We start from the raw sequence: 14,124 nt of genomic DNA, 5'->3' as shown, positions 1-14,124 counted from the left end.
GAAAGATAGACCACAGCTAAGTTGTTTGATTTTCCCTTTGCTTATCTGAAAGTTTCAATTTCTCTAATTTCAGAGTAAAATAAGTACATAGTTTAGAATCAGGCTTTCCTTTTCCCCCGGTTGTTTACCCGATGGAAGACACACGTTAGTTTCTTAGCGGCCAGAGGTGAGAGGAACGGTATTTGGAGTCATTTGGAGTCAGCTCGTGCTCTCCAGGAGACCCTGCTTCCGTCCGTGGGGCTCGCTTTGGGACGAATGGTGACGCTTGCTTGAGACCAACGAGGGACACTCTGTCCACTGTATTTTCCGAAGAGTCAGGTCCTTCCCTCACTCCATGTATGGAATCTTGTGTAAGAATTTCTGGTGTAAATAGAACTGATTACAATAACCAAGAAGTTGTTTGTCAGTTTTGTAGCGCATGCAGAAGGCGCCCTTTTAGGTACCTTCGGCTGCCTTCTATCTTCTGACTGCCAAAGCAGACCCTCGCGAGCGAGGGCACCGCACCCCTCCGTGCTCACAGTTGTCCCCTTCCACCCCGCCTAGATCACCACCGGCTACAACCTGGAAGACGACCGATGTGAGTGTGTGGCCCTGCAGGACTTCCGGGCTGGAGAGCAGGTGGGCGGCGCTCACGCACCGGCTCGCGGACCGGGGGCCGGCCGGTGGGCACAGAGCTCGCGTTGTGTTGACAAGTTTAAAAAGGGATTTAGCTCGGGCACAAAATTAGGGATTTGGATTTAGGACCGTCTGGGGAGTACGTCTCGAGACCTGAAGCCGTAAGAAACGTGTACTGTGCTTTGGGTCCACGGAGAAAACAGATTCAAGTGCAATTATTTGCACAGTTGACCTCATATTTGCAATTTATTTAAGTGGCAAAATCAAGGGACTCGGGCACCGTACATCTTTCCACTTTAATCTGCAGATTTCATCTCATGATTTGGGTGGGGGCAGGGGTAAGCCTTTCGGTGAGTTTGAAAATATGCATCCCTGAATGCCTGCTTTCCACCCCTCGGTCTCAGGACCGAGCGGTTAACCCCAGAAAGCAGAACTGATGTCGACCATTGACGCCCCAGCTGAGACAAAATGAGCGATGCGAGTCTAACGAAGCCGGTCGGCCCTTCCCTTTCCCTTCCCGCAGAAGAGTTAGAGACCCCCTGCGGGGTGCAGAGTTGCCACAGGAACTGGAAATGAGTTTCTGACAGACACGGCCTGAAACTCTTGTTCCAGAAGAGACCCTTGTAGTGGAAGGAGGCGGGGGGACTGTGACGAACCGCCATGTGCAGTCATAACGTGCCGGCCGGTCTCGCCGTCCCGGGGACGGAGAAGGGGCAGTGCGCGCCCCGGCCGGGGCTCCCCTGTGAACCAGGCAGGCCCACGCGGTGGCGGGAGCGGACGCCCTTCCTGGCCCATCTCAGCCGGTTTGGGGAAGGGGGAACTGCACGCCTTGCTGGGGCTGCAGGAGATCACGTGAGGGCTGTTTTGTGTGTGCGGTGTGACGTCCAGTTGAACATGTGAGAACTGATCCTTTGCCCTGCTCTGTATTGAGAATGATGTTAAATTTCTTTTATATCCCTTTATTTTTTTCTTTACTGCATCTCAGATTTACATTTTTTATGGCACTCGGTCAAATGCAGAGTTTGTGATCCACAGTGGTTTTTTCTTTGACAATAATTCACACGACAGAGTGAAAATAAAGCTGGGAGTGAGTAAGAGTGACCGACTGTACGCCATGAAGGCCGAGGTCCTGGCCCGCGCCGGCATCCCCACGTACGTACAGAGACGCCCGGCTCTCCCCTGCGCGCCTAGAAGCATTTCCACTTGCACAGTGTTTCGTTGGTGTGTCAGTAGAACTTCTCTAGAGTGGTCTGTCCCCGTGTCTGCATCCCTCCTGCACAGCAGATTTAGACCGGGACGCGTGGAGACTTACGGGCGTTTTCAGATAAACGTCAGCGTCGTTGAGGGCGCTCGTGGTCCCTTCCAGGGGACACGGCCTGAACTCCTCATTAAGTTAAATAAATACTGTGGATCATTAGTGTCTTTCACCTTGAAAAGGTTAATGACCCGGATCAATTTGTTTCATTTAATTCTTTGCCACCATTAGTTTCTGTAATGAAGTCATGATCCCTAGTGATTTCAAGAATTTCTGGTTAAATTCTTGAAGATTCTCTCGCATTTGAGGTGCAAAATGATAAAGAAGCCAAGAATTATGATTTATTAGTTCTCCCGGGAATGGAGGAACCATTCTTAATGAAAATGGATTAACCAGGCCTTTTTTTATTGAACTTGTCAATATTTGATTAATGATTAAAATGTGAACTCAACATAAATTATTGTTAACATTTTTTAAGAACCGTGGGCACACTTAATTCTCTTGGCTGGCACACGCGCCCTGAGATTAAGGCTTTTAGAAACTGCCGATGGGGCGGTGACTGCCATCCCCCGAGAGAGGCCCTACCTTCTGCACTTTGCAGGCACTGAAAGCAACATTTGCGCGCCTCGGGTGAGGGGTCGGGATGAGTCACGCGGGTCAGCGCCCCTCGAGGGCGGCCGCCCTCCCCGAGTGTGGAGTGAAGGGCTCTCAGTTGCTGAGGGCAGGTGCCCAGGCAGGGCGACTAATGCTTCTGCCTTTGTCAGTTCCAGTGTGTTTGCGCTGCATTTTACCGAGCCGCCCGTCTCTGCCCAGCTCCTGGCTTTTCTCCGCGTATTCTGCATGACTGAAGGTAAATCATTTCAGGAGGAAAAAAAAAAAAAAAGATGTTGACTTTTTAAAAAATGCATCAAGTGTAAAGCATAGTGATGCAGATTCAAGATAAAATTGTTTAAAACTAGAGCGTTTTCTCGGGGGAGGCGGGAGGGCAACATTGGAGAAAGAAGTTGATCCGTTTTACCCTGGAAGTGTTTTATTAAGTCCTTGATGTGTTGTCAATATTCATTTGTAATAAACAACTAATTCTCTACTGCACTGGAAGAAAAAACATCTGGGATCCTGTAACTGCATCAGAATTCTGTGTTTGTGGAGGGGAGTTTTTGATGTGCTCGTTCCGCAGACAGCCGTATTCCCGCACAGTGCACGGACCTGGGAGTCCCCCCCGAAGTCATGTGGTCAGCGTGGCATTCGTGGGCCACGGGACCTCCCTGGCTGGCCGACTCTGCTTTTGAGATGCGAGATTGCTGGCAGGCTTCCTAACGTCAGGCTTCCTGTCAGGTTAACACTGAAGACGACCCTGTTTGCATCACAAAATGTTCTTGTCCGCAGCCTCTCCCTTCAGGCAGAGAAAGAGTTAAATGCCCGTATTCAGCATCTACTCTTATGTTTGCTTAAGCTCAGACGTTTGGCCTTTCTTATCCTGACTGATTGTGCTTGCGTTTTCGTGTTTGGTCTGAAAGTGTCCCCCCACCCCCACCCCAGTAGGCCCAATCCCATAGTTCTAAGGCTTCGCTTTTACTGTTTTTGTGTGTTTTGTTTTTAGTTTTTATTTAAATTCCAGTTAGTTAACCAGCGGTTTAATACTAGTTAAGGGTGTAGAATGCAGTGATTCATCATGTACGTGCAACACCCAGGGCTCATCCCAACAAGTGCCTTCCTCAGTGCCCATCCCCCATTTAGCCCATCCCTCCCCCCCCACCTCCTCTCCAGCAACCCTGTTAGTTCTCTATTGTTAAGAGTCTGTTTTCTGGTTCCCCCCCCACACACACTTTTTCCCCTTTGTGTTGTTGTTGTTTAATTCCACATATGAGTGAGATCATAGGATATTTGCCTTTCTCTGACTGACTGACTTCACTTAGCATAATACATTCTAGTTCCATCCACATCATTGCAAATGCCAGGATTTCATTCTTTCTTGTGGCTGAGTAATATCCTAATATATATATATACACCACATCTTTATCCATTCATCGGTCGATGGGCTTTTGGGCTGTCTCCATAATTTGCCTATTGTTGGTAGTGCTGCTAAACCTCAGGGTGTATGTATCCCTTTGAAGTCGTATTTTTAATTTCTTTTTAATGTTTGTTTATTTATTTTTGAGAGAGAGAGAGAGAGAGAGTGTGTGTGCGTGAGCAAGAGAGAGAGAATCCCAGGCAGGCTCCATGCTCAGTGCAGAGCCCGACATGGGGCTTGAACTCATGACCGACTGTGAGATGATGACCTGAGCCAAAATCAAGAGTTGGACGCTCAGCTGACTGAGCCATCCAGGTGCCCCTGTATTTTTGTATTCTTTGGATAGATACCTAGTAGTGCAATTGATGGATCATCGGGTACATCTATTTTTTGTTTCTTGAGGAACCTCTATACTGGCCTCCAGAGTGGCTGCACCAATTTGCATTCCCGCCAACAGTGCGTGAGAATTCCCCTTTCTCTGCAGCCTCACCGACACCCGTTATTTCCTGTGTTGTTGATTTTAGCCATTTCGACAGGCGCGAGGTGATCTCTCATTGTAGTTTTGATATTTATTTCTCTGATGATGAGCGATGTTGAGCAACTTTTTATGTGTCTGTTGGCCACCTGGATGTCTTCTTTGGAGAAATGTCTGTTCATGTTCTCTACCCATTTCTTAATCGGATCGTTTGTTTTTTGCACGTTGAGTTTTTTAAGTTCTTTATAGATTTTGGATACTGACCCTTATCAGATATATCATTTGCAAATATCTTCTCCCATTCCATAGGTTGCTTTTTAGCTTTGTTGATGGTTTCCTTTGCTGTGCAGAAGCTTTTTATTTTCATGAATTCTCAATAGTTTATTTTTGCTTTTATTTCCCTTGCCTCAGCAGACATATCTAGTAAGAAGTTGCCATGGCCAGTGTCAAAGAGGTTACTGCTTGTGTTCTCTCCGATTTTAATGATTTCAGGTCTCCCAGTTAGGGCTTTCATCCGTTTTGAACTTATTTTTGTGTATGGTGTAAGAACGTGGTCCAGGTTCATTCTTCGGCATGTTGCTGTCCGGTTCTCCCAACACCATTGGTTGAAGAGACTGTTTTTTTCCCGTGGGTATCCTTTCCTGCTTTGTCAAAGACTAATTGACCATATAGTTATGGATTCATTTCTGGGTTTTCTAGTCTATTCCGTGGATCTGTGTATCTGTATTTGTGTGAGTACCATACTGTTTTGATCAATACAGCTTTGTAATATAACTTGAAGTCCAGAATTGTGATGCTTACAGCTTTGTTTTTCTTTTTCCAGATTACTTGGGCTATTTGGGGTCTTTTATGGTTTCATACGAATTTTGGGATTGTTTGTTCTAGTTCTGTGAAAAATGCTGTTGGTATTTTGATAGGGATTGCATTAAATGTGTGGATTGCTTTGGGTTGTATGGACATTTTTACGATATTTATTCTTCCGTGAGCACGGAATGTTTCTCCGTTTCTTTGTGTCATCTTCAGTTTCTTTCATCAGTGTTTTATAGTTTTCACAGTACAGACCTTTCACCTCTTTGGTTAGGTTTATTCCTAAGTATCTTATTGTTTTTGGTGCAGTTGTGAATGGGTGAATTCCTCAATTTCTCACCGTGCTGCTTCATTATTGGAGTATCAAAATCCATCTGATTTCTGCACATTGATTTTGTATCCTGCAACTTAACTGAATTCGTGCATCAGTTCTAATAGTTTTTAGTGGAGTCTTTTGGGTTTTCTGTATATAGTATCCTGTCATCTGAAAATAGTGAAAGCTTTACTTCTTCTTTGCTGATTTGGATGCCTTTTATTTCTTTTTGTTGTCTGATTGCTGAGGCTAGCGCTTCTAGTCTTCTGGGGAAGAGCAGTGGCGAGAGCGGACATCCGTGTTGTCTTCCAGACTGCAGAGGGAAAGATCTCGGTTTTTGCCCATTGAGGATGACACTGGCTGTGGGGTTTTCATATATGGACTTTATTGGGTTCCTCTAACCTGCTTTGTTGAGGGTTTTTATCCTGAATGGCCATTAGCACTTTGCCAGTGTTTTCCCTGCATCTGTTGAGAGGGTCATGCGGTTCTTCTCCTTTCTTCTAGTGATGCGGCGCATCACGTTATTGATTTGCAAACACGGAACTGCCCCCGCAACCCAGGAACGAATCCCACTTGATCGGGGTGGACTGTGGGATTCGGTTTGCTAGTATTTTATTAAGAATTTTTGCGTCCAGTTCATCAGGGATATTGGCCTGTAGCTCTTTTTTTTGTGGTGCCTTTATCTGGTTTAGGTATCAGTAATGCTGGCCTCTGTGATTTGAAAGTTTTCCTTCCTATTGTATTTTTTGAATAGTCTATAGGTATTAACTCATTACATGTTTGGTAGAATTCGCCTGGGAAGCCGTCTGGCCCTGGACTCTTGTTTGTTGGGAGATTTTTGATTACTGACCCAGTTTCTTTGCTGGTTGTGGGTCTGTTCAAATTTTCTATTTCTTTCTGTTTTAGTTTCACTAATCTGTATGTTTCTAGGAATTTATCCGTTTCTTCCAAATTGCCCACTTTGTGGGCATATAGTTTTTCACGATACTCTTCTTAGGATTGTATTTCTCTTAAGGTGTTGGTTTGTTATTTCTTCTCTCTCTCATTTGTGATTTCACTTACTTGGGTCCTTTCTTTTATTTTGGCTAAGTCTGGCTAGTGGTTTTCAATTTTATTTGTTTTTTCAAACAACCAGCTTCTGGTTTCATTGATCTGTTCTTTTTTCGCTTCTATATCATTTATTTTTGCTCTACTCTTTCTTATTTCCTTCCCTGAAGTTTCGTTTGCAAGTGTGTGTGTGCGTGTGAGTGTGTGTGTGTCTGCTGTTGTAAACAACCTCAGATCCCGTGCAAAACAGATTGAGTAGGAAGAAGTGAGTGAGAGAGTTAGCACCTAACTGAACAAACAAGCATTCCTCTGAAGAAGGCTGTTCGGGCACTGGGGAGAGGGCAGGCTGGTCCGCAGAGGTGAATTGTGGCCCGCGGTGGTGGGGTCTGCTGGGCTCTGCTGTCCTCGGCCCCCTGTTTTCACGTCTGGATGCCCAGTCCAGGCTTTGACGTCAGGACAGACGTGGAAGAAACTTAGGCCCCAAACAGGTGATTTCGACACCCAACCACAGGACCCAAGGCGGGGGTGGGGGTGGGGGTGGGGGGTGGATGGAGCTTGTTCCTCAGAAGCGGCCGCACTGTCGAAGGCCCAACTTCCAGCGAGGTTTTCCTTTGGTGGTGGCTCATCAGTCAGTTTAGCGAACACCAGTGAAGGGTTTCCCATGGGCCTGTCCCGTGTACAGTAAAGAGGTATAAAGGTGAAGGTCACCATTCCGATCCCGAGGAGACTTATAACTGAGAAAAATGACAGTGATGCTGATCCCTGTAATGCGTGAGCACCTGCTGTATGCCAGGCGCCATGCTACGTTCTGTTAGTTGTCGTCAGGCTTGTGAGGTGTAGCGCTTCGCGCTTGACTGACGTGGAAGCTCCGGTTCCAAGGGATTGAGTGACGTGGCCCTGAGCTGGCAGACGGCGGCCCGAGTCAGGACCAGCTCTTCTCCCTGCAGGGCCTGCGCCCCGGGCATCCCACGTGGCTCCCGCTGGCTTGCAGAGAACACGCTCCGTGGAAGAGACACTAGTCGTCCAGGGGTCTGGAGGAACCCGCGGTTGACACGGAGCCAGGCTGAGGAGCGAGGGCACCGGTCGCCGTCGGGGGTGACCTAACGTGACTCCCGTGGTGGCTGGGGAAAGGCACGGAGGCTCTGTCAGGGCTGCGTTCTTTGTTGGCCGCAGGGAAGCGTAGGGAGGAACCTACTCTTGAAGCCTTTGGTCGCGTGGTGACGCTGTTGTGTGTCCCCTCTTGGGGGTGTCCTGTCGCCAGCAGTCCCCAGTCTCTGCTCCTGCCCCTCACTCAGCTTGCCAGCTTGGAGGGCAGAACGTGCGTGCGCTTAGGAACCCATCAAAACTGGCGACCTGAGGACTGGGGGGAGCTTCCGAAAAGAAACGTCTAGCACCAAGGAAGCGCGTCTTAAACGGTCAGCACTTTACCCAAAATATAAACTGGAGGATCCGAAATCTAAAAATCCTGCATTTTCTCATGCCCTTTTGCTAACAAACGCACCTTAATAAATTTCTTTTTTGAACGTTCGATTAACTTCTGTTTTCTTCAAAAAAACCAAAGAACCAAACTGCTTGAATCATTTTAGGTCCGATGATTCTCTGTAGTTTCTCTTTAGTCAAAGACAACTTGTCATGTCAAGACAATTGCTATATTATCCTTTGAATTCCTCTAACTAATACTAATAAAAGTTCAGTTTGCTGGCAGCAGAAGTTCTCCAATTTGAATTGTAAAGAGTGACAGCTGTGGGGCATTTTGCTCTGAAAGAGATACTGGCTCGTAATTACATAAGAAGTACGGGGATATTTCTTGAGCGTGACTAGGACGGGCATATTTGGGTCTTTTGAAGATAATGTGCCAGGAGATGAAATGCTCAGAGCAGTTGCTGAATTCTTTCCTCCTCTTACATATATTTGAAGGTAATTGAGATGTTCACTTGTGTTTACTTGTGATTTCTATTTAATTCCTGACAAGGGAGGGATCTAGGCACATTTTTCATGAACTAAGGTTTTTATAGTCCATTCTCTTGCTTCTTTCAGCCCGGGGTTTGCGTGTTAGGAGGTAAACAGCTTTGTCAGGTCAGCTACTGGCATGAGCGCCATTCTGACTGACACAGAGAAGGGTCACTGGATTGTTGTCCTATTTAACGCGTTTTTGCTATTTACGTTGTCAACCTAAATGTCGTTTTGACCCCGTGGGTGTGACTGAGCTCACGGTTTGTGAGAAGGGTATCGTCAGCATGAGGGCCGTGTCCCTAGAGTTCGTCCTTAAAATGTATCTCGTGAGACTGTGTAAAAACTCTCGGCGTCCCCCATAAAAACGAGCGACAGTGCTGCCCCAAGGCTTGGTCCGGACTCCAGATCAGGAGGACCCCCCCCAACACACACACACCCCTCCCGAACCTAGCCCTGACTCACCCTGGAGAGCCTAGCACGGCCCGGCCCCCTCCATCAGGGAGAGCTTTCAGCCACAGGAGAACGATGTCATTGGGGAAGATATTTTCCAAGGTGGGTTGCTTGTTAAATGAGAAGCCGAGAAGCCGTGCTGTTTCTTCCCTAACAGATGGCTGTTTGTGTTTCTTGCAGAAGAATTGAAAGAACATTTGCTGGGAGATAATGCTATAGACAGAATCTTCACCTTGGGTAATTCCGAGTATCCCGTTAGCTGGGACAATGAGGTCAAACTTTGGACATTTCTTGAAGATCGAGCCTCGCTTCTTTTAAAAACCTACAAAACAACCATTGAGGTAATTAGATCGCGTAGATGAGGAGTTGAGCTGTGTCATGTTGTTAAGGGTTTCTGATGAGAGATTCCTTCCTAAATGTCAATTACTTTCTTTTTTTTTTTTTTATTTTTTTTTTTAACGTTTATTTATTTTTGAGACAGAGAGAGACAGAGCGTGAACAGGGGAGGGGCAGAGAGAGAGGGAGACAGAGGATCCGAAACAGGCTCCAGGCTCTGAGCTGTCAGCACAGAGCCCGACGTGGGACTCGAACTCACAGACCGCGAGATCATGACCTGAGCCAAAGTCGGACACTTAACCGACCGAGCCACCCAGGCGCCCCTGTCAATTACTTTCTTTAGCAAGATCATTGGGCATCTGATCTTTGTCACTCAGCTTACGAAGGTTTTTCTACTTACCGTATGTATACCTACCAGAAGAATCGCATTAAAGCACTGTTGATAAGAAGACAGATTTGAAAAATTTTTTCACCACTCTTCTGTCATTCTGAGTTTTCATTTGTGCTTTTAAAGCTAACCTTCGCGTCCCTAATTTCACATTCACCCAACCAGGTGCCAAGCCCCCTGGGCCGTCAGTGCACAGGACAGACAACACCTCCTAAAATCGGCCGAGCTCGCTGTCAGATGTGGTGCAGCAGGCATGAGATTTAGGCTCACCGTTTTCATCTTAGGTCATTTTACCGGGGTGGAATTTAAATACAATAAAATCGGGGCGCCTGGGTGGCTCAGTCGGTTGAGCGTCCGACTTTGGCTCAGGTCATGATCTCGCGGTTCGTGGGTTCGAGCCCCACGTCGGGCTCTGTGCTGACAGCTGGGAGCCTGGAGCCTGTTCCAGATTCTGTGTCTCCCTCTGCGGCTCATGCTCTGTCTCTCACATTGTCTCAAAAATAAATACATGTTAAAAATCAGTAAATAAATACAATAAAATCCACACTTCTAACGTGGACGTTCTGCTAGAAGCCCACAAATCCTGCAGCCACCACCACAGTCAAGTTCCAGAACCTTCTGTCACCCCTAACACCTCCCTCGTGCCCCCATCCCTGGCAGCAACTGATCTGCCTTCTGTCGCCACACTTTTGACGATTTAGACTCCTCAGAGTTAATCTTGCTGTTTTTCGTTGGCCAGGAAGACAAGGCCTTCTTGAAAAACCACAGCCTTTCTGTGCGCGCAACAATGGCCATCAAGCTGCGCTTAGGAGAAAAGGAGATTTTGGAGAAGGCGGTGAAGAGCGCGGCCGCCAACCGGAAGTACTACCGCAAGCAGATGGAGGCGGGGGCCCCGCTGCCCCGGTGCGAGGAGAGCGGCGCGGGGGGCGCCAGGCTGCCCTTGGCCTTGAGGAGCCTGGAGGAGGAGGCCGGCGCGCAAGAGGCCCTCACCCTGGCCGAGGCCGTGGGCGGGGCGAAGGCCATGGAGAACGGGCTCGTGAACGGCGAGAACTCTATCCCCAACGGGACGGGGGCGGAGAAGGAAAATTTAAATCGGGAGGAAAGCCGGAGAGCGGCCGAGGGCACCAAAGAATCTTGTGCAGACGGCACGGAGGGCGCCAGGGAGCAGCAGCCCCGCGGAGGTGCCGTCTGCACCGAGCTGAGCTGAGCGGAAGTTCGTGGACCGTCCAGTCGCGTCGCCGTGCTCCCTTGTTCACGTTGTTTCTTTCCGCAGAGAGGAAAATATGTTTTTGCTGCTTTATATAAAAATGATTTTTTTTTAAGTTATTTAAAAAAAATCTAGCTTCCCTTTTTGATTAAGATAGCCATCTTGCTTCTGGGCAAAACAAACAGGTTGCCGGGCCTCGACGGCAGACCGGGCAAGGGGTGCTTTGGCAGCCCCTGTAGACCCACTGTGGGCACCCGTGTGTTCTTCCCGGGGACGCGCGCAGGTCGGCCGTCAGCCGTGCTCTGGCGGGCCTGGCCCCCCGCCAGCCGCGGCTGCAGCCTCTCTGCCCCCTGCCAGCAGGATGGGGTGACGCGTTCCGGGTGCTCAGCGCCGGCCGGGCTCCAGGTTTGGCAGCTCGAGGTTCGGGGCGACATCTTTTTTTTTTTTCCTAAAATAGTGCCCCGGTACTGAAAGAAAGGTTAAGGTGGCAACCTTATTTTTAATAGTTTTAAATGTTGGTGATAATCCTAATTATATAAATACACACACACACACACACACACACACACCACACACACAGCCCTAGTGATTTCTAAAGATTTGTTTACCTTTTGTGTTTGGTTTTACCGTATGAAGAACTTGCCCCCTCTCCTTGAATCACCGTAGGACATGCATCCTCCTCCTCATTTTAAATGTTGGCTCTGATTTTAACGTGGTGCGTTTGATTTCCCGCGTCGGTCACGGAGGGTCTGTGGCGGCGGCGGGGCCTCAGCTCTCCGGGGCCGCGTGCACAGCAAGGCGGCTCCCCGGCTCTTCGGTTTTCACAAGCTAGAGATTTTCAAAGCTACACTTTTGAGTAAAAAGCCTTATTAAAAGGAAAACATGATTAATACTTTTGTCTCTTCCTTTCCTTGGAGTGGGACAGGCCCTTCGGACTGAGCTCCGATGCAAACCATCCTGCTTTATCCGCGGAGCTGTTTGGAAGCTGCCCGGTGCCCGATGTCCAGTGCTCTGCTTGTCCCGGGGACCCAGGGTCGCGCGGGAGGCCTGAGGTCAGCCCCTTTGCAGCCTGCGAGGGGCTGAGCCGGACACAAGCAAAGGAGCGCTTGAAGTTGTGGGGGAGGTGAAGGCTCGGGCTAGCGTCCCCTGAAGGCCACTGGCTCCCGGGTTACAGGTTGCCAGCCTTCCTCCACTACGGGTTTTCACGCTGTCTCCGGGGTCCTGACAATTAAGTTCTTTTGGAAAACGCCGTGTAAATAACCCGGCCGTTTCGGTAAACACTGTTGTGCACAGGTAGTCTTCAGGACATTGTCTGTGTCTCTCCTTGGAGAAGACAGGGCTCTGCAGATAAATTGCTTAATTCCGCACCGAGGATCCGGAGTCTTACAGAGCTCAGGAGGTCGTTGAATGCGAGGGGCAGGTTTCGTCTTTACAGGTGCTTAGCAGCATTCATCAGCGCTGACGCCTAGAACTCTCGTGCGTTGTTGGTACGAACTCAACTCCAGCTTATTAATAAGCACACCTGTGGTGGCGAACTCCCCCATCAGCCTTGCATCTGAGACCCTTTACCAAAAGTATGAAGAGCCTATAAAACGCACCTATTTCCCAAGGAAGCACCGTGGTATTCGAGGCATTTTCTACTCTGGATAGGGAGGTCCCAGAGATTAGAACTTCAATGACTCATTTGTCTGTAGATACATTTTCTCATTGGTTTAAAAGTGAAGTCTAGTATCCAATATCTCCTTGGAAAAATTACATACGGTTCAGATGTAAAGTAGTGTCGTGAGACAGGATAGTTGTCAGAATATTTCCTGGAAAAGATACGAGTCCAGATGGAGCTCACAGAGCCCTGGGTGGAAATCGGGCTTCAAGTTCTGGCCCTCACAGCACGGCTGGTGGGTGTCAGGCCCTTCTCTCCACTTACTTGGAAGGTAATTATCAGAAGTCCCTGCTTCAAGGGGTGCCTGGGGGGCTCAGTCTGTTAAGCGTCTGACTTCAGCCCAGGTCATGATCTCGTGGTTTGTGGGTTTGAGCCCCGTGTCAGGCTGTGAGCTGTCAGCTCAGGGCCTGGAGCCTACTTGGGTTTCTGTGTCTCCCTCTCTGCCTCTCTCTCTCTCTCTCTCTCAATCTCTCTCTGCCCCTCCCCTGCTCATGCTTTCTCTCTCTCTCTCTCTCTCTGTCTCTCAAATAAACATCAAAAAATTAAAAGTCCCTACTTGAAAATTTGGAGACTGTTCATTCTGTCAATTAAATCCCCATCAACAGGTCTATTTGTTAAGGTTATCAGACCAAAAAGTGATTATATAAATTAGGCCCCCAATCAAGGACAATCTTTGCCTTTGTGACATAAAAATGGGGCTGGTAAGAACAGAACTTTTCCATGTGGAAAGAAAGATTATCTGTTGAACAACATCGCTGCCCTAAGTTGGGTGGCCTTGCCCTAGAGTGGCCTGGAGACCACAGCACACATTAGTCTCCGTCCTGCCCCATTCCAGCTCAGCAGACACAGTACTGGTCACAAACACTCAGAGCCACATCCTAAGCATTTGAAAATTGAGGAAAAAGTGATTAAATTGGCATTGAAGAACCATCATTGCCATCTGTCATGAAAATAGACCTTTCTCTCAAATCATTTTAAAGTTTACTTTCTTCTTCATGCTTTTGGATCGGAGGCTGTTCAGGCTAGTCATTGGAAAAATGCCAGCCTTTGCTTCTGTTTCTTAGCTTTGTGTGTTATTTGTGTAAACACTTAGCAATTAGATTTCACCAGCCTAGAAAAACTACCCAGTTTTTCCCACAAACTGGCAATTGATAGGTGACTTCCCCCGATAGTTTCTAGACTGGGCTCACTAAAAGATTTTTTTTTTTTTTTTTTTTTGATAGAGTAAGGCATTAAAAACATTCTCAGGTTAAAAAAAAATATATATTCTCAGGTTCTCCATACAGTACACTGGGTTATGCTAAATTAAGGCTTCCTTTAAAAACAGGGAATTAATTTTCTGCAAATCCTTCCTTGTTGTATTTTTTGGTGGTTAATATGTATATGTCGGAGTGAGAGAATTAAAGAAATAAAAACGAAGAAAGTACCTGTGACTTGAGCTTGGAACTAAAATCGGACTGTCCGTAAGGAAAATGAGGAGTCAGAGTGGTGGCTGATTTGGGGGGTGAGTTTCAGAGAGCCCAGATCTTTAAGTGCTGTAACCATGGCTACGGGAAGAAGCTTTTTATGTGATATATTATGCCATGTTCGTATTATTGATCTGGCAA

General features: G+C 47.6%; 1 protein-coding gene across 2 annotated transcripts in view; it reads left to right on the top strand.

Moving 5' to 3' along the window:
• The window catches only part of SETD3 (SET domain containing 3, actin histidine methyltransferase), an 80,945-nt gene extending 69,196 nt beyond the window's left edge, over positions 1-11,749 (top strand). The window contains exons 9-13 of one of the 2 annotated variants that reach the window (XM_042990504.1): positions 544-618; positions 1,601-1,767; positions 2,635-2,720; positions 9,107-9,267; positions 10,390-11,749. In XM_042990504.1, the coding sequence (XP_042846438.1) occupies positions 544-618; positions 1,601-1,767; positions 2,635-2,720; positions 9,107-9,267; positions 10,390-10,857 (957 nt within the window). In that variant the 3' untranslated portion in view covers positions 10,858-11,749. Of the gene's footprint in view, positions 1-543; positions 619-1,600; positions 1,768-2,634; positions 2,721-9,106; positions 9,268-10,389 lie in introns of those variants that run through there. The other variant, XR_006219083.1, reaches the window with a different exon arrangement.
• Positions 11,750-14,124: the final 2,375 nt, after the last annotated feature.

This window comes from Panthera tigris, chromosome B3, assembly GCF_018350195.1.
Source record: "Panthera tigris isolate Pti1 chromosome B3, P.tigris_Pti1_mat1.1, whole genome shotgun sequence".
NCBI classification, from domain to species: domain Eukaryota; kingdom Metazoa; phylum Chordata; class Mammalia; order Carnivora; family Felidae; genus Panthera; species Panthera tigris.
The sequence above is the reverse complement of the archived record's forward strand: the minus strand, read 5'-3'. Positions and strand labels throughout refer to the sequence as shown.